Source organism: Prinia subflava, chromosome 8 (genome assembly GCF_021018805.1).
Source record: "Prinia subflava isolate CZ2003 ecotype Zambia chromosome 8, Cam_Psub_1.2, whole genome shotgun sequence".
In the NCBI taxonomy this organism is placed as follows: Eukaryota; Metazoa; Chordata; class Aves; order Passeriformes; family Cisticolidae; genus Prinia; species Prinia subflava.
Genome location: NC_086254.1, coordinates 36,116,266 through 36,140,263, shown reverse-complemented (window position 1 = coordinate 36,140,263; position 23,998 = coordinate 36,116,266). Strand labels below are relative to the sequence as shown.

General features: G+C 51.8%; 1 protein-coding gene across 4 annotated transcripts; it reads right to left on the bottom strand.

Moving 5' to 3' along the window:
* Nucleotides 1-1,078: 1,078 nt before the first annotated feature.
* On the bottom strand, nt 1,079-22,388 carry GGT7 (gamma-glutamyltransferase 7). Of its 4 annotated transcripts, none has more exons than XM_063404749.1 (15): nt 22,208-22,388; nt 19,253-19,479; nt 18,002-18,153; nt 16,701-16,815; nt 16,107-16,174; nt 15,389-15,462; nt 14,762-14,955; nt 12,617-12,704; nt 11,445-11,572; nt 8,159-8,247; nt 7,256-7,408; nt 6,638-6,755; nt 5,981-6,118; nt 4,920-5,019; nt 1,079-3,458 (listed from the first exon to the last, which is right to left on the bottom strand). In XM_063404749.1, exons 1-15 carry the CDS (start codon nt 22,386-22,388, stop codon nt 3,295-3,297), a joined length of 1,989 nt encoding a protein of 662 aa, XP_063260819.1. In that variant the 3' UTR covers nt 1,079-3,294. The 4 variants fall into 4 exon arrangements, with proteins under 4 accessions (XP_063260819.1, XP_063260818.1, XP_063260816.1 ...); XM_063404748.1 differs by lacking the exon at nt 22,208-22,388 and adding an exon at nt 19,966-21,686 and having other exon boundaries at nt 18,002-18,156; XM_063404746.1 differs by lacking the exon at nt 22,208-22,388 and having other exon boundaries at nt 18,002-18,156; nt 19,253-19,959.
* Between the last annotated feature and the right edge of the window lie 1,610 nt (nt 22,389-23,998).

Below are 23,998 nucleotides of genomic sequence, written 5' to 3'. Positions count from 1 at the left end.
GGCAGGGCGCACTGCTGGAGCTGCTGGAGCTGCTGAAGCAGGAACAGCCGCCGTGCCCAGGGCTGCTCTTCAGCAGGTCCCACTGCCGTGCCCAGGGGTCCCTTGTCCTGTGCCAAGCCACCCCAGCAGTGACTGACCACCCTGACCACCGCAGCAGCCCCTGCCCCCACCCGGAGTGCTGGGAGCAAGGCAGGCTCCAGCCCCCTCCATGTCCGGGCACCGCGGGACAGTGATGGGAACAGAACGGCACAGCCCAAACCCCGGAGCACCCTCACCCCACGCTGCAGGAGGGCACTGCTGCCTCCTGCCTCGTCCCCTCTGGCTGCTCGCTGTGCCCGGCTGAGCAGCAGTGCCCAAAGCCACCAGGCAGTTTGTCACCTGTGCTCGAGAGGGGCATTCAGCCTTGGGAGAAACACGGAGAAACTGCTGATCCTTAGTGGCAGAGCCTGGCTCCAGCTTATTCTCATGTGAAACCAGCACACATTGACGAGGAGCACTGCAAACCTGGGCAGAAACAAGCTGGCCACCATCCAGATCATAACTTGTCACATTTAGTAAAGCATCTTTTAAAAATGTTATTTACTTTGTGTTTATTTTGTTCCTTTTGAAATCATTACTGTTCTTCTCAGTCCCTTTGTATTTTGTGTTCTGAACTCCTCACTGATACTTCCATGATGAAGTTTCAGGACAAATTCTGCTTCAGAGCTGTCAGATGCCTGCAAGGGCCAGGCTGAAATCAGTACAGGTACTCTGCACGTGCACGTCTCTGCAATACAGCCCTTTATTTCACAATGTCCATCTCACCTGTACTGAGGGAAACATCAGGTATTTCTTGGTAACTCACGTTAAATTTATCAGATCTTAAATCCATAGATGTTAAATTCATCAGATCACAACAGATGGGCTCAAAATACTAGAGACAGTAGGCCAATTAGCAGATTAAAGATGTCTGTGTGGGATACATCTGTGCTATATTATGCTGCTTTTAAACAGAAAAGGGAAAATTTACAATACCTTTTCTTAGCTGAAACCTAGTGGCATAGTTCTCATCTTCCACTTATTTTCAGTTGTGGTGTGGTTTGTTTTTTTTTTGCAATGCAGGCCATGATCCAGCAGAACACCTTAGAACATGCTTTATTTTAAGATTCTGGATAATTGCTGTGAAATTGTACTTTGGGATATAGAAGTGCCCTTTTGAATCAAGACCAAAGTCTTTTACTCCCAAAAATATACAGAGCATCCGACACCAGAAGTTGGTGAATTCAGTTAAAAAGGAATTTCATCTTTCAAAGTGTTTTGTGACATTTCATGCAAAGTCCTACACTGACAGTGACTTGACCACGTATTTTGCAGCTGCTCATAGAGAACCTTCATGCCTGAGGGACAGGTCTGGGCTGGGACAGAACAGAAACTCCCAGATCATCTCCAGAGAGGTTCAACAGATGGAACTGCCTCCTTCCCTTCCTGTAAAGCCTGGAGAGGTCTGCTCCAGGACACATTTACGAACTCTCCATCCTCGGGCAGTGACCAACTCTAGTGCTGATGACAGAGCAATAAGTGAATAGATTTGGTGTCCCTGTGGTGAAGAAAGTCTCTCCTTGGTGGCACAGAACATGGTGCAGATACATTATGTTTCTCCCATCCCAGCTGAGGGCACAGGTGCACTTGGAATAGGAAATGCTGCTGATGGTCCTGTCAGTGGGAGCTGCTGTGCTCCTCTCATTGGTGGCTGCACTTCAGCAGAGCATGAAAACACCTCTGTTCTCACTCAGCCCAACGTGCCTCACTGGGGTCTTCTGAGATCTGCAGCTCTTGGGTGGCAGGAACAATTAGTCCAACTATCTGCCCTGTGGCCCTGACTACCCCAAAATCAGCCCATGCCATTGTATGTCAGAGGGTGGCACAAACAGCGTGTCACAGGGATGTCACCTCCTCCTGGGGAGGAAGGTCGGGGTGAGCGGTGTGATCATCAAATCAAAGAGCAAGACAACCATATGTAATATGTACAGTGGCCATGGGTGCATTTCCACCATGAAGAAAAGCATCATATTTTAGACCACAGAAAATTATCAAACTCCTGATTTTTTTTTAGTGCCAAGTGCCTCTAACTTGCCAGCAAAAAGAGCAGGAAATGTCCAAATGAGGGCTGAATGACCTGGTGCAGATGTCAGCTGGGGTATTCTTCCCCTCTCAATTTGAGACATGAAATGCAAGAGCATTCTTTTATTTTCACTACATGCTGTGGACAGAAAATGATCTTAGTAGTGTTTGGTTTGGCTTGTACTTTTTCTCTCACTTTCTTCAGCTTTTCCAATTAATTCACTACAACAAACAAAAAGCTAAGGTACAGCCATTAATTCAGTCAGCAGAAATTCCCAAGCCTCTCTGTAGGAATGACCCAGGCTTTTGGAACTGACTGAGATAAGGCAGTGGAAGGAAATCTCTGAACCCACCCAAATGCTCTCCACATAGTCTTCAGTCCGTGATCTGTGGTTTTTCACAACTCTGTGGAGTACTGCTAAGATATCTCCAAAAAGTGTCTAAGGAAGTTAAACCTGTTACCATTAATCTGAAATTCCCCAGTGAAGAGGTTGAAACTCTGTAAGAAAACTGCTGGGGAGTGCACAAGTTGTGAGAGGAAGAAGTTTGTTCGAGCTGTTGAAAACCATTGCTCTGGTTACAAAATCAGCCTGCCAGTGAGTCTACACAGCAACTGGATTCAAAAAATTTACTGCCAAAATTCAAGTTATGTAGTGATGTGAGCACAGGAACTTTCCTGGGATGGTGCACGCTAGTGAAAATCAGCTGGCCAGATGGAATATTAGAAGACTCCTCAGTATTCCTACTGCAGGTACCTACCAACACTACATCAGGCTGCGTTAATCACTGGCTTACACTAGAGGCAAAGAAGGAACTTGGGAAAGACAGGGAAATGAGTATAATCATCAACAATAATAACATCAGCAGCAGCAGCTGTTTTTCCCTTGCTCATGTTCCTGATCCCTAAAGGTAAGATTCTGGGTAGAACTGGGCTTTGGAAAGACTGAACTATTAGCAAGACTGCCAAAAGAAATGTGGCTCCTGCCACTTCCGTAACAAGGACAGGGCTTCTTGCAATCCAAATCATTGCAAAATAAAAAGAGAGCTGGACGTTGGTGCTGCGACTCCTCTGGTGCTGACAGGGTGGGGAGTGCAGAAGATCTTCCCAGCAGTGTGCAGGGCTGGGGAAGGGGCTACCTCAGAACATGCACATCTCTGCCAGCCTTGGTCACAGCACACGTCCCCTGGGAGCTGCTACAAGATCGTGGCTCCGGCAGCATCTGCACTCCTGGGGTCCTTCAGGCCAATGATGAAACTGTTGGTTCTCCTGGCCCCGTGAACCAGGGACAGCACGGGGACTTTATCCACCTGATGGCCCCTGGCTACAAGAAATTCAATATCTTCTTCAGGAAGCTCACCTGCAAGGATTTGAAAAGAGGAGTTGGTAATTGAACCAGTGTTGCCTTGCATGCAAAGGTCTGTCTAACACTGCTGGGGTCTGCAGGAGGGGGAACCTGCTCGCTGCCCCTTCAGAAGGTTCCAGCCGGGCATGCCAAGGGCCAGGGGCCACTGCTTTGTGCTGTGGGCTATGGGAGGATCTACAACACCATTAAAAGATGTGGAAGATTGTCCTCTAGGGAAGAAGGGGAAGATATGTGGCTGACACGGATTGTAGTTATTCTTACAGAACACAGGGCAGTGCCCATTCTTAGTTACAAATAAGAGTATTAACAATTATTAATCAAAGTAAGATGTAAGAGAGCTCAAAACAAACAACAGTAAAACAAGTTGCCTAATGATAAACTTTGTGCTAAGCCTCCCAACTTCCCCTGCACGTATTTCTTAATCTTCCAGACATCTACTTCATGTTGCTGCTCTTCTGCTTTTATTTGGTTCATTTGATGGTTTGTAATTTCTGTATGAGTAGGAGAGCCCAAGGCCCTGGAGCTGGGGGTGCAGTTGGACAAATGGAGCAGGGACACAGAACCCCCACTGGTATTTAAGCTTTATATGTTGTGTCCTAACATGTATCATCATGTTGATGCCAAATGTCCAAACTCACACACTAGGACCTTGTGAAGCTTTAGATTTAATTCCATTTTAGTTTCCAAGTCTGCAGGGCACACTGCAAGACAGGTCCTCTTTAGATTTTCCTCTGAAATGGGAAAGCCCAGAAACTTTGGCTATTTGGTGTGGAATAAGAACCATATTTCACTTATAGTTCCCTCTTGTGAAGTTTGGGGCAGTGTGAAAACACTAAATAGACCCAGACTTACAGTAACAAGGACAAGAGCTGACAGTACAGATTGCAGAGTGCCAGCACTGATGCTGTGTTTTCAGTACTGTCAAGCTACAGGCCTTGCCATAAGCCTTGCCTTCTTCCGAGCTGCTGGAATTAAGGGACATGGACTGAAAAGTGAAGGAATATAATTTATGTCAGCGGGAATAAAGTGCAAGAAGCTTTGAGGACATGTCTGGGTGAAGTTGAGGCTGCAATCTTGTTGATTTGGATATTGTCCATGGTATCTGATCTCCAGGATTTAAGGACAGGACAAGGTGACTACCAGGAGATGAGCTGGGACAGATGGAGGGTTGGGGAGAAGCACCTGAAAGAGCTTGGAGAGGTGGTGCTGGAGTGCTCAGGAGGCATTCCCAGGACAAGAGGGAAATGTCATGGCTCAGCAAAGGGCCCAAGCTTTGAAGAAGTTGAATTCTGATTTTTGTCTCCCCCTAAACCCTCCACACCCCTGGGGACCCTAGAACATGGTGACCTGTGGCACTTCCATTGCACTGTGCTTCAGTGAAGAGCAGGAAAATCCTGCTCTTTTCCTAAACTTGCTGGATTTGTAGGCTGCACACCACTCAGTGTCCATACTCACTGTCAACCTGCAAGGTGTTGGACTGAAGCTGGGGGTGAAGTCGACCAAGTGACAAACTTTCACTCAGATTCTTGTTAAATGTTAAAACATTTACCAAAACCTGCAAGAGAATAAACTATCCTCAATAATAAAAAAGTGATGAGAATAGGAGAAGCCAACTTCCTGAGCATCCCTCAAATTGGTGGCTTCAACATCTGCACATGCAGCAGGCAAAGGAGATTTTGAACCATTTACTAAACCACATGAACTGCTGCAGGGGTGTGCACACACTAAGAGGTCCTCGACTATGGCCTGTATATTGTTGCTTGTAAAGCAGGACATTTTCAGGATAGCATGGGCTTTTTGTCACATAGTTCCTGCTAAAGTAGCAGAGTTGTGTGTCTGGAACATGATGTAAGCTCCAAAGAAATGTTTGTTACAGCCAAAAGCTCAGCATGTGACTTCTCCAAACAAAGCACTAGCAAGCAGTTCTTGGCTTTGGTTTTGCTCTGAATAATGCTTTCCAAAAGGTAAGGAAACTGGGAGCCCTCCTCCAGCTTTTCTTTTCAGCAATCCATTACTGCTGTACATGCAATCAAGCGATTGGCAAGTACTTCACCTTGTTACAAATCATAAATTAAGAGGAACTGCCCAATTTATATTTAGCGTTGAGCTGGAAGAATTCAGTTGGGAATGCCCTAAAAGGAGCTTTTCATGTGGAAAGGGGCTAAAGGGACGCCAGTTTCCTGCCATTCTCTGGATAACAAAATGGTCCTTTTTTCTTAATCATCCTTAAGATGAGTTTTGAACAGGTATTAGAATGACAAAAAACATTATAGATTTTGCCAAAATGCTTCTCCTCTACAATTATGAGTGGTGCCACCAGGAAAGGAGCAAGAAAAGTAAACTGGTAACCCTTAGAGATTTGAAATAACTAAAGTGTGGAACTGGTGACACTAAAGATTGAACCAGTAACCTGTGGCCACCAGTTTTGACCCAGTCTGGGACAATTAGAAAGGGAAAGGAGGGCACCCTGCTCAGCTTGGAGCTGAGCAGCTGCTCTGGGAGGACACAGCACTGACCTGGACAATGCTGCTCAGGGCTCTGTCCCCGTTGTTGGCTCCCAGACACAGGTAGGTGCCACACATGCCCTCGGAGGGCCTCACGATGGTGGGCAGCAGGAAGGACCGCGGCCGCCGCCCAGCCTGGGGGAGGTTCTGCTGCAGTTGAGGGAAAGTCACACCAAAAAGTGTCAACAAGCAAACTCTCCCACAGAGGGAACACGGAGCTTATCACTGTGTTCCAAAGAACCACCCCAGCAAAGTGGGGTGGTTTAACAATGCATAAGGCAGCACTGGAAGCCACCAGCACAGGCCTGCATTTGTTTCTTTCCAAGACCTGAAGACATTTTTCCTGCTATCTGTTACTTTTTAACCTGCAGAGCAACAATTCATGAAGAGAGTGCTCAATACAAGTCCACACTGCTACTTGAAGTGCACCTGGGCTGCAGGGAAAGTAGGTAACAGTGTTGTTTGATAATTCTGCATTGTAACAATAACTGATGGACATGGAGCCCTCTGTTTTCTCACTTTCAGTAGCTCATATAATGAAAAATAGCAGCTTTCTACAGGCTGTTGTCTCTGTTATTAATAAGGCATTAAACAGTTCCCCTGTTGTGAAGATGAGAATAAAATTAGGAAAAAAATGGTAAATATAGAATTTGCCATGTCATTCATTACCGGCCTGGGAATGGAGTGGTTCATTGTTTTATTTTGCCAGGAGAAGTCCAACATCTGGCTGTTCAGGAGGATTCCAGAGGGTGTTACTATTCCACTGCCAAAGGGACGATTCAAAGAACTGAAAAGAAACACAAAGAAATTTCATAAAAATCATCCCAGAGATTTGAGGCTTTCAGGGCTCCAGCTTTCTGTGCTGCCTTGTATTGATAGATTCTTTGGTGGTTCTCTAGGGTTGGTGAGATTGAGGAGAGACAGTTTCCATGCACTTAGGAGCAGGAGCCATGTATGCCACAGCAGCTCTGTCCCTTCCCGTGTTGGAGGGTTCCCTTTGCTGTGATGGATCTCCATCTGTCCTACACTTGCCATCACCTCTCCCCCAGGGGCAAATACAGGCCCCTCCAGCCATGTTTCATTGTCAGAGGGCTCTGAGATTGCACAGGGCAGAGCAGCTCCAGCCCACACATCTCAACCCCATTTCTGGCACTCCTCTGCTGCAGGACTGACGGGGACAGAGCAGCCCGGCTGCTCCAGGTCTGGCCCCATCCTGTCCTGAACCTACTCCCTGTTCCCTGCTCCCACCCCTGAGCTCACTGTGGAGGGAAGAGGCCAATCCTTTACCTGACCACGGCGACAATGAAGTCATCGGGGCCCATGACCAGGACCTGGCTGGCGGCGGTCCCGCTCGCCAGGGGAGACTGAGGCACACGGAGGTCTGACGGGAAGGACTGGGAGTCATTGATCAGCTGGCGCAGGGAATTGGCTTCTGATTTACTTCAGCAAGGAGGGAGGGAGAGAGGAAAGCAAGCCATGAGCTTGGGGAGCTGGACATGTCCCAGTGTCTGTACACAGCTCCAGCCAGGTGCCCCCGAGGGGCTGCACGAGGACAGGGGGCTGTTCTGGTTCACCCCAAGGAAGGAGGGGGTGACCAGGTGTGCACAGAGAGGCACTCAGTCTGCCATAAACCTCCAAAGGCTCTGTCTAACCCTGTCTGCCCTCACCAATGGCCAAGGTGACAACTCCAGCTGAAGGCCAGTCTTCAGCAGGAGGACAAGTCGGGCTCAGCCCAATCACCAACCGTGGCTAAACCCGGCTCTGAGGTGGGAGGCTGGGCTGAAACCCCAGGCCTGGCCTCTCCTGCACATCTGGGTGTTCTGCAAGGCCCTGAGCCCCACAGTGGGGCAGGGAAAGGCAGAAGTGGCATCTGGGGCCATGCCCACAGGGATGGCTGTTCGTCTGACCCGCTCAAAGGGAATGTTTGGAGGTGTGGCAAAGTGGCAGGAACCCTGAAGCTCAAGCTGGCTTCAGGAAACCTCTGAGAGAGGACATCCTGTGACCCATCCCCAGAGCCCCGTGGTATCAGTTGTGATCCTTGTGAAAGAATGAGACCTGGGAGGACACTCAAGGTCTGACCTTTCCTTCATAAAACAGAGGGAGAAAAAGCTCAGGGCACAGTAAACCCAGGAATGATATCCAACCCGCACATCCTGCAACTGTCACCATGCCTTTCCTCCTCAGACATACCTCAGCATGCCTTCTGCTGTGTGACTGACAGACATGTCACCAGATGGGTCTCCCAGGTTGCTTGCCAGACTCAGGGCTATTTTTAGTGTCTAAACAAAGGAAAGAATGGAGAAGAGGAGGAAGGGAAAAGAGGAGGAGAGAAGGAAGAGAAGGAGAGGAAAAGAGAGGAGAGGAAAGGAGAGGAGTGGGAAAAGGAAAAACATTTATGTGGCCCTGGAAATACAACTTCTAATACTCCAAACTAAAAGAGGTATTGGGTGTCCTGGTGGGTTGGCTAAAGCTTATAAAGAAAAATTACCAGAAGTCTGGGTTCTGGGAATACCTCAGTGCAAAGGGCTGTCACATTTGAGTATGGGAACCAAAGAGCTTCAGTCTGGCATGGCAAACTGTACTGGGGGAGCCAGGTGAAACCAGCAGCATTGGTACAACCACAGAATCACAAAATGGTTGCAGTTGGAAAGGATCTTAAAGCTCATCACATTCCACTCCCCTGCCATGGGCAGGGACACCTTCTCATGTTTCTCCAATCTGGTCTTGAATGCTTCCAGGGATTTGGTAGCCACAGCTTCTCTGGGCTGTGCCAGCAGCCCACCATTCTCACAGGGAAGAATTTCTTCCCTATATCCCATCTAACCGTGCTCTGGCAGTGGGAAGCCACAAGTGCAACATCCCTGGCAGGAGCTGGTGTCTAACTCAGGGGTTCAGCTTCATTGCCAGCTGGCAGACAGGGTCTCCAGGATGCCCTTTACTTTCTCTTTCCATTCCTGAGTGGTCACCACAACAGCAGAGACCAGACTGAATCCCAATGGGACAGTGGGTGCTGGGCTCGTTGCTGCCTCTGGACCCCAGCTCTGCTGGCCCAGTACTGAGCAGAAATGAGCTGCTCTGCTCCCCAGCTGCTGCCCAGCTCCTGGCTGTAAATCATCCAAAGGGTTTGAACAGAAAGCATCAGTTCTAGCACATGTCAGGGAATAATGGTGCAGAAGGAGGAAAGGATCTGATTTCTCAAACATGCAGGATCCTACCTGAGCCAGTCCATTGAAAATGGGAAGATGCAATTTCAAATTGCATCAATCTCAAGCTCCAAGGCAGTCACTTCTGTATTGTCCAGAACATGTGGCTGAGGTTCAGTGCTGGGCCAGCAGGTATCCAGCCCTGGGACTACAGGATAGCCAGGGCAGAGTCACAAGGAGAGAGAGAACTGCCCCTCAGCCAAGCCGGCCTGTGCCAAGCAGGAACACACCCAGCATTCAGTTTGCAGGTTGTGCCATGGTCATTCAGCACTCAGAACAGTCCAGTCCTCTGCAGGCAGCCAGTGAGATGTGACTGCTGGTCTGGAATGTGCCACACAGCAACAGCTTCTCCTTGGTTATCAACTGTATGGAGAACAGAATGTGACAAACCTCTGGAGAAGGCAGCATTTCCATGGAGCACTGTCCTGACCACCCCACTGTGTCAGTGGGGACAAGAGCTTGGAGGCCAGGGAAGAGCTCCATGGAAACACACAGAGCATGTCCACCCCAGAGGTTAAGGACATCTTGGTCCTGGTTGTCCCAGGGCTGGATACCTGTTGGTCTAGCACTGAACCTCAGCCACATGTTCTGGACAATATAAAAGTAACTGCCTTGGAGCTGGAGATTGCTGCTCCAGGACAACCAACAAGTGAAACTCTTGGCAGAGCAAATACATTGTTGGGGGTTAGATTTGGTTTTTTTTTTCTCTCTTCTCACAGAATTTTTTCCCATAAGTTTCCAAAAGCCTTGATGACTACTTAGTCAGAACAAAAAGAGTGCTTGAGGGATACAGCAGCACGAGGCTACACCTATTGTTTTTGAGTCCCTGGGAGTGTCCCTCAGAGGGGAGAGATGATGAGCTTTGGGAAAGGCAAAAAAGATCTGGGGGAGGGGGAGGCACTCTTGCTCTCAGCGCCGAGGAGGACGGTCAGGCTGCCCTCTGCCTCTGCCTCATCCTGGGAAATCTATCGTCTTCTGCTCCTGTACCCGGGAATCCTGAACTCGCTTTCTCCAGCCTCCCCCCCCACCGCCGCTGCTTCTTCGGAGCTTTGAGGCTCTCCTGCTACTCTGTAGCCCTGCACTGCCCAGCCCTGCCGGGACACCCCTGCTGTTCCAGCTGCCAGCGCAGAGCTCCTCATCTCATCCACTGGCCTGGGACTTTTCCTTCCTTCCAGTTCGGCCTCTCGGAGTCCTGCAGGGGCATCGAGATCAAACTGCTCTGGGCTTTTGTAAAAGAAAGCCCTCAAGGTTCTTGGTTCTGTTTATTATTGATGCTGTAGTTGTTTGTTTGTCGTTTTGTCATATATACTAGTAAAGAACTGTTATTCCTACCCCCATACCTCTGCCTGAAAGCTCCTTTAATTTTCCTTTTAATTGGAATAATTTGGAGGGAGGGGATTTGAATTCTCCATCTCTAGGGAGGTCCTGCCCCTTCCTAGCAGATATCTGTCTTTCAAACTAAGACATACATTCACCCAGAGCTTCCTGAAGATAGCTCAAAAATGACTCAGGTGAGTCAACCTCCTGGCCTCTGCACAGTGTGTAACACCTCTAGTTGCCACATTTTTGCTGAGACAATTCCAAGCACCCATTGTCCTGTCTGCTACAAGGATGTCATTAAATCCTCCATTAAAATCCCCAGTTCATAAAGCCCAGCTGTGGGTCTGTAAATTCCCAACTCATAAACCCGATCTGTGGATCTGTGGAGCATCTAAGAGCACAACTCTGCTTACAGAGCAGGAGACAGAGCACTTGCTCAACCTCCTGGGAAGCTGCAATGTTTTGGCAGGACATCTCTAAATAGTGGAAAAATTCTGCACCCCAGAGATCAGGAGGTGGGAAAAAATGTAAACTTTTTTAAAATGTGAAGTGAAATATTGGGTCAGTTTTCCTTGTCATCACTGTGTAGAGGTTTTCCTTGCAGCACACCTTGCAGTGCCCTTGGGTGCTCTGCAACGGCCAGGGCCACTAGAGCTAAGAGGTGGAGGAACTTGATGGGACCACCCTCAGGTGCTGTGGGGTCATTCTGCAGAGATGATCATATACAAGAAATGGGTAAAGCCACAGCTTGTTATGAAGAAGCTCTTTCTAAGCAGAAAATATCCTCCTGCTCAGCCTCTGAGACAGCAGCACTGTTCAATTTTACACCTTAGCAGTCTACTTGCTCATTCTCCTGTGGAAATGACCTACAAACATTTTTGTACACCCACAAAATAAATAAATCATTCTCTAGCAGTACAAGCAATTCAGCCAAACGTTGAATCTCCTCTTACCTCTGTCATCCAATGCAAGATATTCCCTCTGGATCCTTGTCGTGTGATGTTAAAGCCCTCGAGGATGTTCAGTGCTGTGATCAGTGCAGGTCCTGCATGTGGAGCTGGGGGGGTGAAAACAAGGTGCCCTGTGGAGCGAAGAAAAGAGGACTGAAGTGCTTTTGTCAGATACCATCCAGTGAGAACACTAGCCCATGAGTCAGTGTCCTTGAGGACAGGGAAACCCTTCCAGATTTGAGAGCAAATAATAGAAAGCAACATGATTTGAGAAGGGTTTCCCAGAACATCCTTGTTGTATCTTTCTGTTTCTTCGTGAAGGATGAAGGAAGCCCAAACAGGGGTGCTTTTTGACCTCTGAAATTTAGTTCTTATTGGTTGTCTGTTGGTTTCCAGATTGCAGTATGGAAGAATGGAGACATAATCATAGAAACCCAGAATGGTTTATGTTGGAAGGGACCTTAAAAGTCATCCAGTCCCAACCCCTGCCATGGGCAGAGACACCTTCCACAATCCCAGGTTGCTCCAAGACCCATCCAACCTGGCCTTGGACAATTCCAGGGGTGGGGCAGCCACAGCTTCTCTGGGCAGCCTGTGCCAGAGCCTCACCTCCCTCACAAGGAGAAATTGGTTCCTAACATCTAATCTAAATCTCTTCTCTTTTAGTGTGAAATCATTCCCCTTGTCCAGTCACTATCTACCCACATTAAAAGTAGTTTCCCCTCATTTTTCCCCTTTTACATACCGGAAGACCAGCTAAAAAACGGGTTTGCAACATTACAGCTATAAGGGACTGTTATTTTACAGCTATAAGTAAATACAGGGACTGTTAAAAAAGAATGACATTTTAGAAACTTCTTGTATAAAGTTAGCTTTTTTCCCTTTGGGAACTGTCTTCAGCTGTAGGTCCAGCTTCTATTGAGATGTTGCATCAAAATATGACCATGTTGCATTTTTAGATTTCCAAGGAAAAAACATTTCAAAGTGCTGAAAATCTCCTGAACCACCCATGATGCATCATTGTCAGCAGGGAACAGCAGGAAACTCCCTGGAAGGCCTTTCTGCAGGCATTTCAGCACGGCTTTGACTTCAACTCTTGTTCAATGCTGTTGCCACCCCTTGCAAGGTGAAGAAAACTTTCCCCTGGAGCTGCATGGCAATGGGTGAGGGTGTACCTCGATAGATTGTGTGCACGGGGTCCTCCACAGTGACACTGTAATTGCTGAAATCTTCCTCCACCAAGATTCCTCCATAGTTGTGGACCTGCACGAGAGCAAAGCAGTGCGCACTGAGCAGGCTGGGCCAAAGCTCTCTGCTCCTCGTGCTGGCCCAGGGGAACACACCCCTCACTGTCAAACACACTCCATTGAGATTCCTAAGCCAAGTGCCAGGTTCCTCAGGACACCCTGGAAATCTGTGCTTTCACTGCCCTGGTGACCTGGCTCATTGTTCAGCATGGCAGGAAGGCTCTACACTCACTTCCAAAAGCTCACTCACTCCAGGGGTGCTCCCAGGACATCCAGTCTGCCCAGGAAGATGGGGATTGGCCCTGCCCTGCAGCCCTCCCTGCCCTGGCTGGCAAACAGGAGTGTGTTAAGGGGTATTGAATACTGCCAGGATTATGGATCCAGGAGACAAGGAGCCTGGGTATAGCAGGTGGCCATCACTAGAAGTCCCAACTAAAAAAATAACTGTTCCCACCCTATTTGAAATTATTTCAGCTGACATTGGGTCTGTTGTAGCCTTGGTCTTCCTCTAAGATTTCTGTCAGAGGTACAATGTACCAGAGTTAGCAATTTTCATGAACACAGGAAAGATGGGCCATTCCCTCCACTGCAGGTCTTCTGTGCTTGAGTCATGATGGAGAAGAGGGAGGACCATGAGATGGTGGTGGGGCACTGACCAGGCTCCCCAGGGAATGGGCACAGCCCAAGGCTGCCAGAGCTCCAGGAGTGTTTGGACAATGCTCTCAGGGAGAGGGTAGGATTGTTGGGATGTCTGCATGCTCTGATCTCTAACCCAGCCAGCTTCCTTGGCAGGAAAACTCCTTCTCTGGCAAAACTGAACGAATCACTGGAGCAGCACAGCTAATGCAGGGCATGCTGTGGGGCCAGAATGTCAAACAACCTCAAGGCTGCTAAAGATGTCTCTCCTACTTGGGATCCCGGTTTCCTTTCCAGAGAAAAGGCTGGTTGAACCACAGGGCTGTGCTGAGCCAGCACCTGGCTCCCCAGACCCAGCCAGTAGGGAATGGGGCAGAAGGAGCAGAGAAAGGGGAAGAAGCACCAGTCAGCCACACACTGCAGACACCTCAAATTCCCCAGAGAGCACTATTTTGCACCTGTGCCTGGAAGAAAAGAGTGGGTGTTTGGAGCTATTCTTGATGCTGCCAGATGGATGCCCACCATCTGCTGGAACAATAAACACTTTGTGAAGGCAGCACTTTGCACTGCAACCAAAGCTGGAATTGTGCGCTGCATCCCAGAGCTTGTCAGGGTCTTTGATGTGGCAACCCTGGGCCTTGCTCCTCCACAGAGAATTTGTGCTTCCCTGTGGCAATCCCCAGGTCAGTGACAAAGCAGGGTTTAGCTGTGGAGATGCTCACAAGCTTGGGATTCTTTCTGTTCCTCATCCTTCACCTCTGTACAGTTCAGGTGAACTGTAGATTTCCAAACACAGAACCCACAGATGTCTGAGGCTTGAGTGGAATGAACACATTCCAGATTCTTGATGAGCTATTGAAGGAGCATCACTTGAACCAGAGTGGTTCAATAAAATGGTTCCCCAACTACCCCGACTGCAGCCCCACAGATATAAAACCTGTTATGGTTTGTTGGGGGCTTTTTTCAACAGAATTACTTTGTCTGTTCTGGTATTTTTTCCAGAGCACCTCTAACAGGAGTTAAACTAGGGCAACCCCAAGTGGGACATTTCTAATCCTCTGCTCACAAGACTCATGGTTGTTTTTTTAAACCATCATCCTGAAGTCTGTATCCTACAGTCCATTAACCACAACAACTTGTTTCTCAACAGCCTCTTGTTCTGGGGGAAAAGGCTTTGTCCCCCAAATGAACAGAGCCCAGAGCCTAAACTGATTTTTGCTTTCCTTCCATACTGTCCTGGTTATAGAGGGAATAGAGGGTTTACTTCTATAGACTGTGGGGATGGCCTCTGTGTCACTTATACCACTGCAGGGACAGGAAAGGAAAAGGAAGCATCTGTCTCCATCATTGTGCTTGACACTTAGCTTATCTCCAGCTTGTCACCTTAAGCAGGTGGCAGCCCCAGGCCAGCAGGTGACAGGGGCAGTCCTGGCTCACCTCGGAGATCATCTCCTGGGTCAGGTTTCCGCTGTAGAAGGCTGACGCCCCTTCTGCCCCCAGCAGCTGCAGCACGGCCGCAAGGTCCAGGCGCCGGACAAACATTCCAGGCAGCAGGGGCTGCCCATCCGGCAGGAAGATCTCCTGGAATCGCTCCGAGTAGTTCAGGTCCTTCAGTTCACTCAGGGCTTTGGCTGCAGGTGAGAAGGGGAAGGTCCAGAAAAAGCTGGGGTCAGGAAAGTGCAAAGGACCTGGAGTCACTGTGCACCAGATGGGGATGTTGGAGGCCTGCTGCTGCCTCTGGCCCTATTGCAAAACTAGAGGGGAACTGGATCATGAGTCCTTTGGAACCGGGAAAGAAACCTAAAGAAATTCTAGCACCCTTCCCTGCCTGGCCCTGGGCACTGCCCAGTGTGGCTACTCTGCCCTGGCTCTGCCCAGCCATGGCAAAAGGCTCCCATTTGGTGCCACCACGCTGTCCCCTAGCAGACTGTGGCTCACACATTGCTCAGCTCCCATCCATCTTCAGGTCTAAAGCCCTGATTTCCCGTGATTAACCCCCTGCATCCCCAGCTGCCTTGCACAGTGAACTGCCCCGTGCTAGGCAGCTGCCCATTAGGTACTCACCCAGGTCATGTGTGACATTAAAGCCATTCTGGGCAACACTGGCCGTGAGACTCAGCAGCTCAAACCACGGGAGTCTGCCAAAGGAGAGAGAACAAGGAGAAATGGGCCTTGGAGAGGTGAAGTGGGGCAGGGTGGTGGGGAGCAAGCACAGCTCTGCAGTCAGGGGCTCCTGGAACACAAGGCCGTGGGGCCAGCAGTGGTCAAAAGGAGCACTGAGCTTTCAGTGCTTGTGTTTTTCCCTTAAAAAGATCATCTCAGTTCGCCAGGATGTGCACCAGAGAGAATGGCAGTGCATGGATGGGGGAAGGGGAATCTCAGCAGCAAATTCTCAAGCCAGGCTCTGCTCCTGAGCAAGTCATTCAGATCTCTCCGTATCCCAACAGAGCACCAAGAACAGGCAAACCTCTTATGATCCAGCTAAAGAGAGAATGAAAACGCACTGTGTTGAACCAGTGTAAGGCAATGTGCTGAACCTCTAACAGAACATTTATTGTACATCTTCTTAGCCAAAATTTCACTTTACAGAAAACACGATGAAGCTGAATCTTTTCTTTTGTACATGAAATAGCAAAAAAATAAAAATCTCTTTCAACACAAGCCTCCATTAGCTAATGGTTTTGACTGGTGGCTGAGAACATGGTCTGATGGCAAGGGCTTGTGTGCTTCCAGCTTCCCATGGGGATCCCAGGGCACAACCTGTGTCAGCCTCATGTCTTACCTGCCATGTAACTGGTGTGCCTGGTGCATTCCTTGGATCATGCCTGGCACCCCCACGAGCAGACCTGGCTGTAAAATAGGAAGGACAAAAAGGAAGAGAGTAGTCTCCTTTCCATGAGGACATGGGACATGGTCCCTGATTGCAAGTGAAGGAGGTGCAAGTCATGTTTACTTCTGAACTATCTGCAGAGTTAGGAGAGGGGAAGAGGTCTGTAGCAACACACTTTACTACAGAATAAAAGGTTTTGGAAGGAGAGAGGCAAATTCAATCTTGTTCTCAACTCAGTTTGGTCAGGAGAGATAACTCAGCAGAACGCCTGGGATTATGCTCCTTCCTGGGGCTCTTGTTCTCCCAGCCCCCTGTTGCCACAGAGACATGCCTCTTTACTCCCCAAAGCTCTGCAGGCATTTTGGGGCTGATAAAGGAGTGTTTTCCATAGATTCCCCATGTCTGTAGGGCCCAGGATCTCCCATGATGAGAGAAAGAGACCTCTTGCTGCTTTGCAGGGCATCTGCCCCTCAGCCTGAAAGTTGGACGGAGGAGAGCTGGAGACAACAGCCCTGGAGGCAATGGCTGTGGGTTCCTGGTTCTCACCTTGGTGTCCTGCGGCAGGTCCCCTTCCAGTGGGATGCCCAGGGGAGCCACCTCACGGAAGTCGATCACCCAGCTCCGGTTCTTGCGGATGTCGTGCACCAGCATCACCCCGCCCCTGCGGCGAGACGGGCAGGGCGTGGCACCGGCTGTGCCCGCAACAGCCTCTGCCCTAGAGCTTGGGGGGCACTGCGGCCAGGGCCGCTCCAGTGGGACAAGGGGTGCTGTGGCAGGTCACCAGCCCCCGCAGGGTCCCAGGGTGGCAGTAGGGGCAGGGAACGCTGCCTTCCTAGGGCACACATCAGGACAGCCAGGGCAGGGTTGGTGTGGGACACAGGCAGCCCTGTGCTGAGCCTGGTGAGGCTGGAGCAGTCCTTGCCTGTCTGGCCAGGGAGCCACCGGCTCTGTTCCACTGCCAGGCTGGGACCATCTGGGATTTTCTTTCTAATCTGCGCAGTGTTGCAACAAAAGAGGATGTTCGCTTACAGCAGCAATGGGTGGTGCAGCTGGAGCAGTGATTTGGTTTATGCAACACTCCTGGGCCTTTCTGCAGAGGAGCCAGGAGCACCAGGCTCACCTGGATGCCACCCTGGGTATGAGGGCTGGGAGGAGGCCTCCTCTCCCTGGCAGCTGCCTGGAGCTGGGTTCGGACCTCAGCCTAAGGAGCAGAGCCTGTGGAAGGCAGGACTCGGGTTCTGAAAGCACTGGGACTGAGCCCAGGGTGTTTGTAGCAGCTGGCACATTCACAGCAGGGCTCACCAGCCCTCTCAAGCCTGGGGCTTGGATGCTTCCCGCAGCCGCTACAGCAGAACAAATTTCCCTGCCTGGGGGTCTCTTTCCCGTGCTGACAGCATGGTGCATAGGAAGGGTCACTGTGGCAGATGTGGACACATCCACTACCTAATGCCAGAGCTCTGTCAACACACCCTGAGCCTGGCACTGCCACAGAGCCATTTTTCAGCTGCACAGGGACTTTTTACAAGGGCAGATAGTGACAGAACAAGGGGGAATGGCTTTCCACTGACAGAGGGCAGGTTTACACTAGGCATTTGGAAGAAATACTGTGGAAGATCCTCTGTCTGATGGGGAGTTGGGGGGAGCACCAGGCACTGGTGCAGGCTGCCCCATCCCTGGCAATGTCCAAGGCCGGGTTGGATGGGACTTGGAGCAACCTGGGATGGTGGAAGGTGTCCCTGCCATGGAAGGAGGTGGAATTGGATGGGCTTTAAGGTCTGGGATTCCATGAAACCACTCACTTGAGGACACCTGACGACAAGAGCAGGGGCCGAGTGCCCCACACTTACCCTCCCAGTCCCGAGGTGTGGGGGTGGACGATGCCGGCGCAGAGGGCCGAGGCGATGGCTGCGTCCACCGAGGAGCCGTGCCTGGCCAGCACGTGGGTGCCCAGCGCGGTGCAGCGGGCCGTGTCTGTCACCACGGCACCGTGGTGGAACAGCTGCTAGACAGGAGAGGGTTGTGCTGGGCAGTGGTGTTGCTACTGCCCAGATCTGCACCCACCAGTGTGGCACCTGAAGCCTGGGGCCAGCACCAGGGCTGTGGCTGATCCAACAAATGCCAGTGGGAACCGTACGTCCCTTGGCACATCGCCGCGCCAGGGCAGCTGCAGGTGGCTACAGCCACCAGTTCAGACAGCTTTCCACATCCCATGTGTCAAGCTGGGGGCCCACAGCTCCCTCCGCCCCTCACAAGCCCAGAGCTGTACCTGTGCTGCAGCCAGGCAGCCACTGGGAATGGGGATACAGCTGCAAAGAATGCAGCACATGCCCAGGGCCACAGCCTGTTCTCATCCTTGTGCCAGTGCCACGCTAATGCAGTCATACGATATTTTAAAGAGTTGATTTCATCCCTATGGTACAAATATCTCAACAGGAGCCAGGCTGGCCTGGGGACACACAAATACAGAAGGGCCATGGTAGCAAGTGGAGATGGTGATGGTGACTCCTGTCCGACTGTGACCCTGGCAGAGATTCTGCAGCAGGATACAACCCCATGGCCATGCTGCCTTGGCTTTGCAATTAGCACTGGGCTGTGGGACAGATTAGCAGGAGGTTCATCTGTTTTCAGCTATTTCCCTCCTTGGTCCTGGATGAATCTGCCAGACGTGAATCTGGGCATGTATGCCCATAATCCATAAAACTCTGTCCAAGTGGACAAGATGCCTACTGTTTAACTGAGGATTATTTTCTGAAAGCACTCCCATCTGGCTCAAACCACACCTGAAGTCACAGCAGTGGGGTTGTCTGTTCCCCCTCAGCAGCATCCCCAAACCTGCCTGACACAGGCCCCCACACCCTGGCCATACGGCAAGCCCTGAGAGTCTGGCTCAGCTCTCCAAGTACGACCTTCAGGTGCAGGAAAAGGCTTTCAAGCCAATTTGGGGTGGAATCAGGGGGAGACTTAGCACCCAGGGCCTCACTGACACCAGCCATGGCTTCCCAGTACTGCCCTTGCCGAATGCTGACCAGGAGGAAAGTCAGGGATCTCTCTCATGCTTGGAGCCAAAGCCCAACCATAAAAGCACTGTTTTGTCTTACCTGAGGGTCCCCAAAATAGATCTGCATGATGAGGGCCACAGTGACACCTGTGGCAAAGGTCAGGCAGGCGGTGATGATGACCGTCAGCCCATCCTGCCGGCAGCTGCAGTCTCCTGAGAAGGGGTCCTTGCTGGTCTCCTGCAGAGGGGACACGTCCTGGCTTCCCATCTCTGAGGAGCTGGAGGGCAGGCGCTGGAGACGCGCAGACTTCAGGAAGGAGTCTGGGTCTTTGTGGGCAGCAGGGAGAAAACAAGTGTGAGTTATTGAGCAATTCGGGGCTCTTATTGCAGTGTTTACCCAGCACTGAGCCCCTTCCAGCATGGCTATCACCTTCCCTATTAATCCCAGCTCTCAGGAGCCTTTCTGGCTCAGATACTGCTTTGAGTCATTTTACTGATCCTTTTCTTTAGCTCTAGTTATTCCAAACTGACTTCCCTGGAGATTAAGAGAGAAAAACCTCTTGAATTTTACTCCATTTCAGTCTATTCATCAGTCTTCAGTGATATGCCCACTCCTATGCTACATTTGGAGGGGTCCTTAACACAGCAAACAGGTCTCTGAAATGCAGCAGGACTGAAGAAGAAGAAATTAAGATATAAAAAAAGATGCAGCAGTTTTACTTGGAGCTGTGATTGAGCTAAAGCACCTGAGCAAAACATTTGGCCTGGGCACAGAAAATACCTCTAGGGAAGTGAGGGCAGAGAGGAGCAAACCTGCAAACCGGAGGCCTCGGAACATCCACTCTCTCTGCTGCAGGAAGGACTCTGCTTTAATTCCTTGCTTCCTCTGGCAGATGAGGCCCACTGTGAAATGAAGCCACACACAGGACACCCAGCTCCAAGATGGCAAAGCAGTGGAGCAGGGGTTTGCTGGGCCTCAACAGGATGAAAAAGTCTCTTTTTTGCTCTGAAAGATGTCTTGAATCTCTGTGAGTGTCAGCTGCTGCCCTTGTGCTGGGAGGACACCAGCTAAAGGTGCCCTGAAGGTCCTGGTTTCTGCCAGGCACACGGAGCTGCTGGGGCAGCTGTGAAGTCGTGCCCATCCCTCATGGGCTCTGAAGGGGACTGAGTAGTTCAGGACATCATCCAGGGCTCCTAGAAGAATTTTTTAGGGGCTGCAGTGCTCTGTGTACCCATAATGGAAAAAGAGGGGCATCAGTTGGAAAAGACAAGATGAGAAGCTTGTCCCTCCATACAGATGTTTCCTGAGTTTGGAAGAGGAGAGGGACATGAGCAGGAAAGTCCACATCCCCCACCAACTGCCTGTCTGCTCTGCAGGTGGTATTGCCCTGGGCACTGCCAGCCCAGCCCTTGTCATGGCATTAACATGACATGGCTGCAGCTCTCCTGAGACCAGGGAGGGAAGGAGTTATAATTTCAGTGATGCTGCAACCAGGAGTAAACTCCCACAGCCAGGGAATCCCCTCAGGGTGAATTTAATCTCATTTGTCCTGTGGTGATTTAGGAGTGGGACTGGGAAAGGTTCAGCTTTTCCAGCCTGAGCCTCTGAGCACGCACTGAGCCCCTCATGGACTTCTGGTCTAAGTGAGCTGGACTGAGTGGGAGGACTGGCTGGTGGCCTCAGGGGGGCCACAGCTGGCCTGGCAGGGGCTGCCATTGGGGCAGGAGTCACATACAGCCCCTGGCACACCTGAGTGAGGCCCCAGCCCCACCTGCAGGGAAACAGCGAGGAGTGAGTTGGCCTCCTCTGCCCAATCCCTCTGCTCTGGTGACAGGCCAGCCCAGCATGAGAGGACATGAATACCTAGGAAGCAACTCTGGAAGAGGGCAGACCACAGCCCTTCCACCATGAATTACCTCCAGTCTCTGCCAAAGACATCCTATTTTTAGTTTCTGTGACTACTGGTGTCGCAGAGGACAGCAGAGCCGTGGTGTGGGGATGGGAGCAGCTGGAAGGGGTCACTTGTGAGTGGTGGGAGCAGGAAGCAGCCTGCACAGCCAATGCACAGCTGCCCATCCCACTACCAATGTGCATGCTTTGAAAGAGAAACGACCAAATACCACATGGCTTCCGCAAGGGTGTGAAGGAGATGTGACTTTATGGGGGAGCCAAGGCTTTGGAGGACCAGGGCCACCTCATGTCTGGAGCTGCTGCAGAGGAGACAGCAGAGGCTGGAGGTGCTGGTGGGCTCTGCAGGTGTTCCTGCAACAAGTGTCAGGAGAGCAGCAGCTCTCTTCTCCAGCAGCCTCTCCTGCAGGCATTGGCACTGCCAAAACTGCACCAGATTGTGGGTGCGTGACAAGGCCTTCTGCTTCCAGGAGAGCTGTTCCCATACCCCTGCAGGCAGCAGCTTTGACTCCACGGTCACGAGAGCACAGGGTGGGAAGGGGCAATGGGAACTTCATCCGTGGGCATGGTGGGACAGGGCAGAGGGCAAGGGATGCCTGGGGCTGTGCAAACACGGGCCCGGGGTCTGACAGGCACCCGGAGTAGGAACCAGCCCCAGGGGGCAGGGCAACACCACTTGAAGAAACATGACATAGGGGAGAAACAGCACTTCTCTCAACTAAGGAGGAGGAAGCAATCAGTTAAAAATAGGCAGAAGATTTTCTTACAGATGAAATTATCACCTGACTTTATTCCAGCTGAGCATCGGAGGGATGGAGCATCCCACACCGAGGGATGTGGAAGGAGCACCTCAGGGTGGAGGGATGCTCAAGGAGCATACCAGGTGGAGAGATGCTCAAGAAGCATGCAAGGAGACCACGCACAAGTGGTCCAGGCTGGAAGAACAAGCTGGCTGTGGGAGAGCGCGCATTCCAGGCTGCCCTGGGAGGCTCTGTGCCAAACCCCTGGATCTCTGGCTGCCTTCCGTCCCTCAGGGCGGGCCCGGGGCACAGGGACGGCGGGAGCCCGGGGAGCCCCGCTCCGGGCGCGGGGCCGAGGGCCGGGGGGTGCCGGGGGCCGCGGGCGGGCTCTGCCGCCGCCCCTCACCCGTGTCCTGCTCGCCCAGGAACGCGTCCTCCTCCTTGCGGGCGCGGAGGCCGCTCTCGGCCGCGCCGCCTGGCTCCTCCTCGGGCAGCCGCGGGAAGCTGGTGATGCTCATGTAGTCCACGGGCGAGCCGGCGGCCAGGGCCCGCTGCCGGCCCGGCACCGCCTCCGCCGGCACAGCCATCGTCGGCTCACCGCGAACCGAGTCACGCCGAGCCGGGACACCCGAACCGGGCCGGGAGCCACAGCCACGCCGGGCCGGGCCCACCGCTCCCGGTCAAACGGAGCCGCCCCGCGCCGCCGGAAGGGGCCGGGCCGGGCAGGGGCGGCTCCTCCCCGGGGCCAGGGCCGCGCCGGGCCGCTCCGCCTGCGGGGCCGCACGGCGGCCCGGGGTTGTCCCGGGTGCTGCGGGGGCCAGCCAGCACCGGCACCCGGAATCGGGCGCGGCCCGGGGCAGAGGGGAGCGGCCGGGTCCGGCTCCAGCCGGGGCTGCTCCATGGCCCGAGCTCCGCTTCGCCCCTGACCCACACGCGGGAGATCAGCCCCACTGCACCAGGCGGGTTCGCGTTCCGGGCCAAGTCTCCGGGAGCTGGATCCGACCTTCCTCTGTCCCGCCTCCAGAAGGCTGGAAGAGTTTTCCGGGGGATGTGCATGGACATTATGTCGTGCCACAGGCAGCCCGTAGCAGAGGGGCTCGCATGTCACCCCTGGTTACAGGCCAAGGGTGCACCAGCACCCAGTGGGACCATCAGCAAGAGATGCTGTGACATTGCCCCAGAGCAGCCGGTGTCTGCTCTCGCAGAGCCAATCTTCCATCGCCAGCAGCTCGTGCGTGTGGCCCTCCGGGATGAGAGCTGGAGACCGTGGTTCCCTCTATGCACAGTGGGTTTGCGTTGGCGTTTGCAGGTGCAGCTGGCCAGGCTCACCTGGCACTGGTGGCTCCTTGCTCCTGGCTGCAGCAGCAGTAGCACAGGTGTCGGGGACTGAGGCTGCCAGGCAGCACAGCAAGCCAGCACAACGCTGGGGGAGAGCAAATGGGGCACAGGACCAGCCACGCCTGGGGCAGGCCTGAGCTGTGGTTACCAACAGCTCCTGTCTGGCAAAGACTTGTGATGGACTTACATGTGTTGAGGAGCCTGGATAATGTGGATGTTTCTGAGATCAAATTGGCTGAAACATTTACATTTCCCCCTACACTTCTTCCAGAGATTGACCTAAAAACTACCAGTAAAATAACGGTAAGATGGAAGATGTTGTTTCTTTCCACGGTCCAAGTTTGTGAAAATTCCTTATCCTTCAGCCACACTGGCCTCTCTTGACTTAGCACACACGCTTGGTGCTTTGGCTCCCAGATCTGAAAAATCCATCTACTGCCCCAACGTATCCTGGACATCTGTTGTTTTGGGAGGCAGAGAATGTGGAGTGCTGGGCTGTTTGGCTCTGGGGAGGTCACCTGACAGGTGTGTCCTACTTTCTCATCCTCCACTGAGCCAGCTAATCCCCTGCGTGAGCAGCTCCACTGGCTTGGTGCCCCTCAACACAGGGACTTCTAAATCTTCCTTTGTGGAGGCACTGGCAAAGTTTTAGTTGTGCCTCCAGCAGCCCAAGGGCATCGTGGCTATTGCCAGCTATAGTAAATAAGTAAATAAGAATAGGTACAGGAGTAGGATAGTTTGGCTTTTGCAAACCAGTCTCAGCCTCCTCCACTTTGAGGCATCTCTCTGGTCTCTCCATCCCCATCAGGTGGAGGAGTTTCTTCCCCACCACTGCATCTTCTCCAAGGCCAGGAGCTAT

Bases quoted from the DNA above. Each gene is read 5' to 3' on its own strand.
- GGT7 (XM_063404749.1), bottom strand. From the start codon at position 22,388: ATGGCTGTGCCGGCGGAGGCGGTGCCGGGCCGGCAGCGGGCCCTGGCC. The intron at 16,816-18,001 runs GTAAGTGTGGGG...GTCTCGCCGCAG, and splicing joins CACACCTCGGGACTGGGAGG to GGGCGGGGTGATGCTGGTGC. The intron at 7,409-8,158 runs GTATGTCTGAGG...TCCTTGCTGAAG, and splicing joins ACAGCAGAAGGCATGCTGAG to TAAATCAGAAGCCAATTCCC.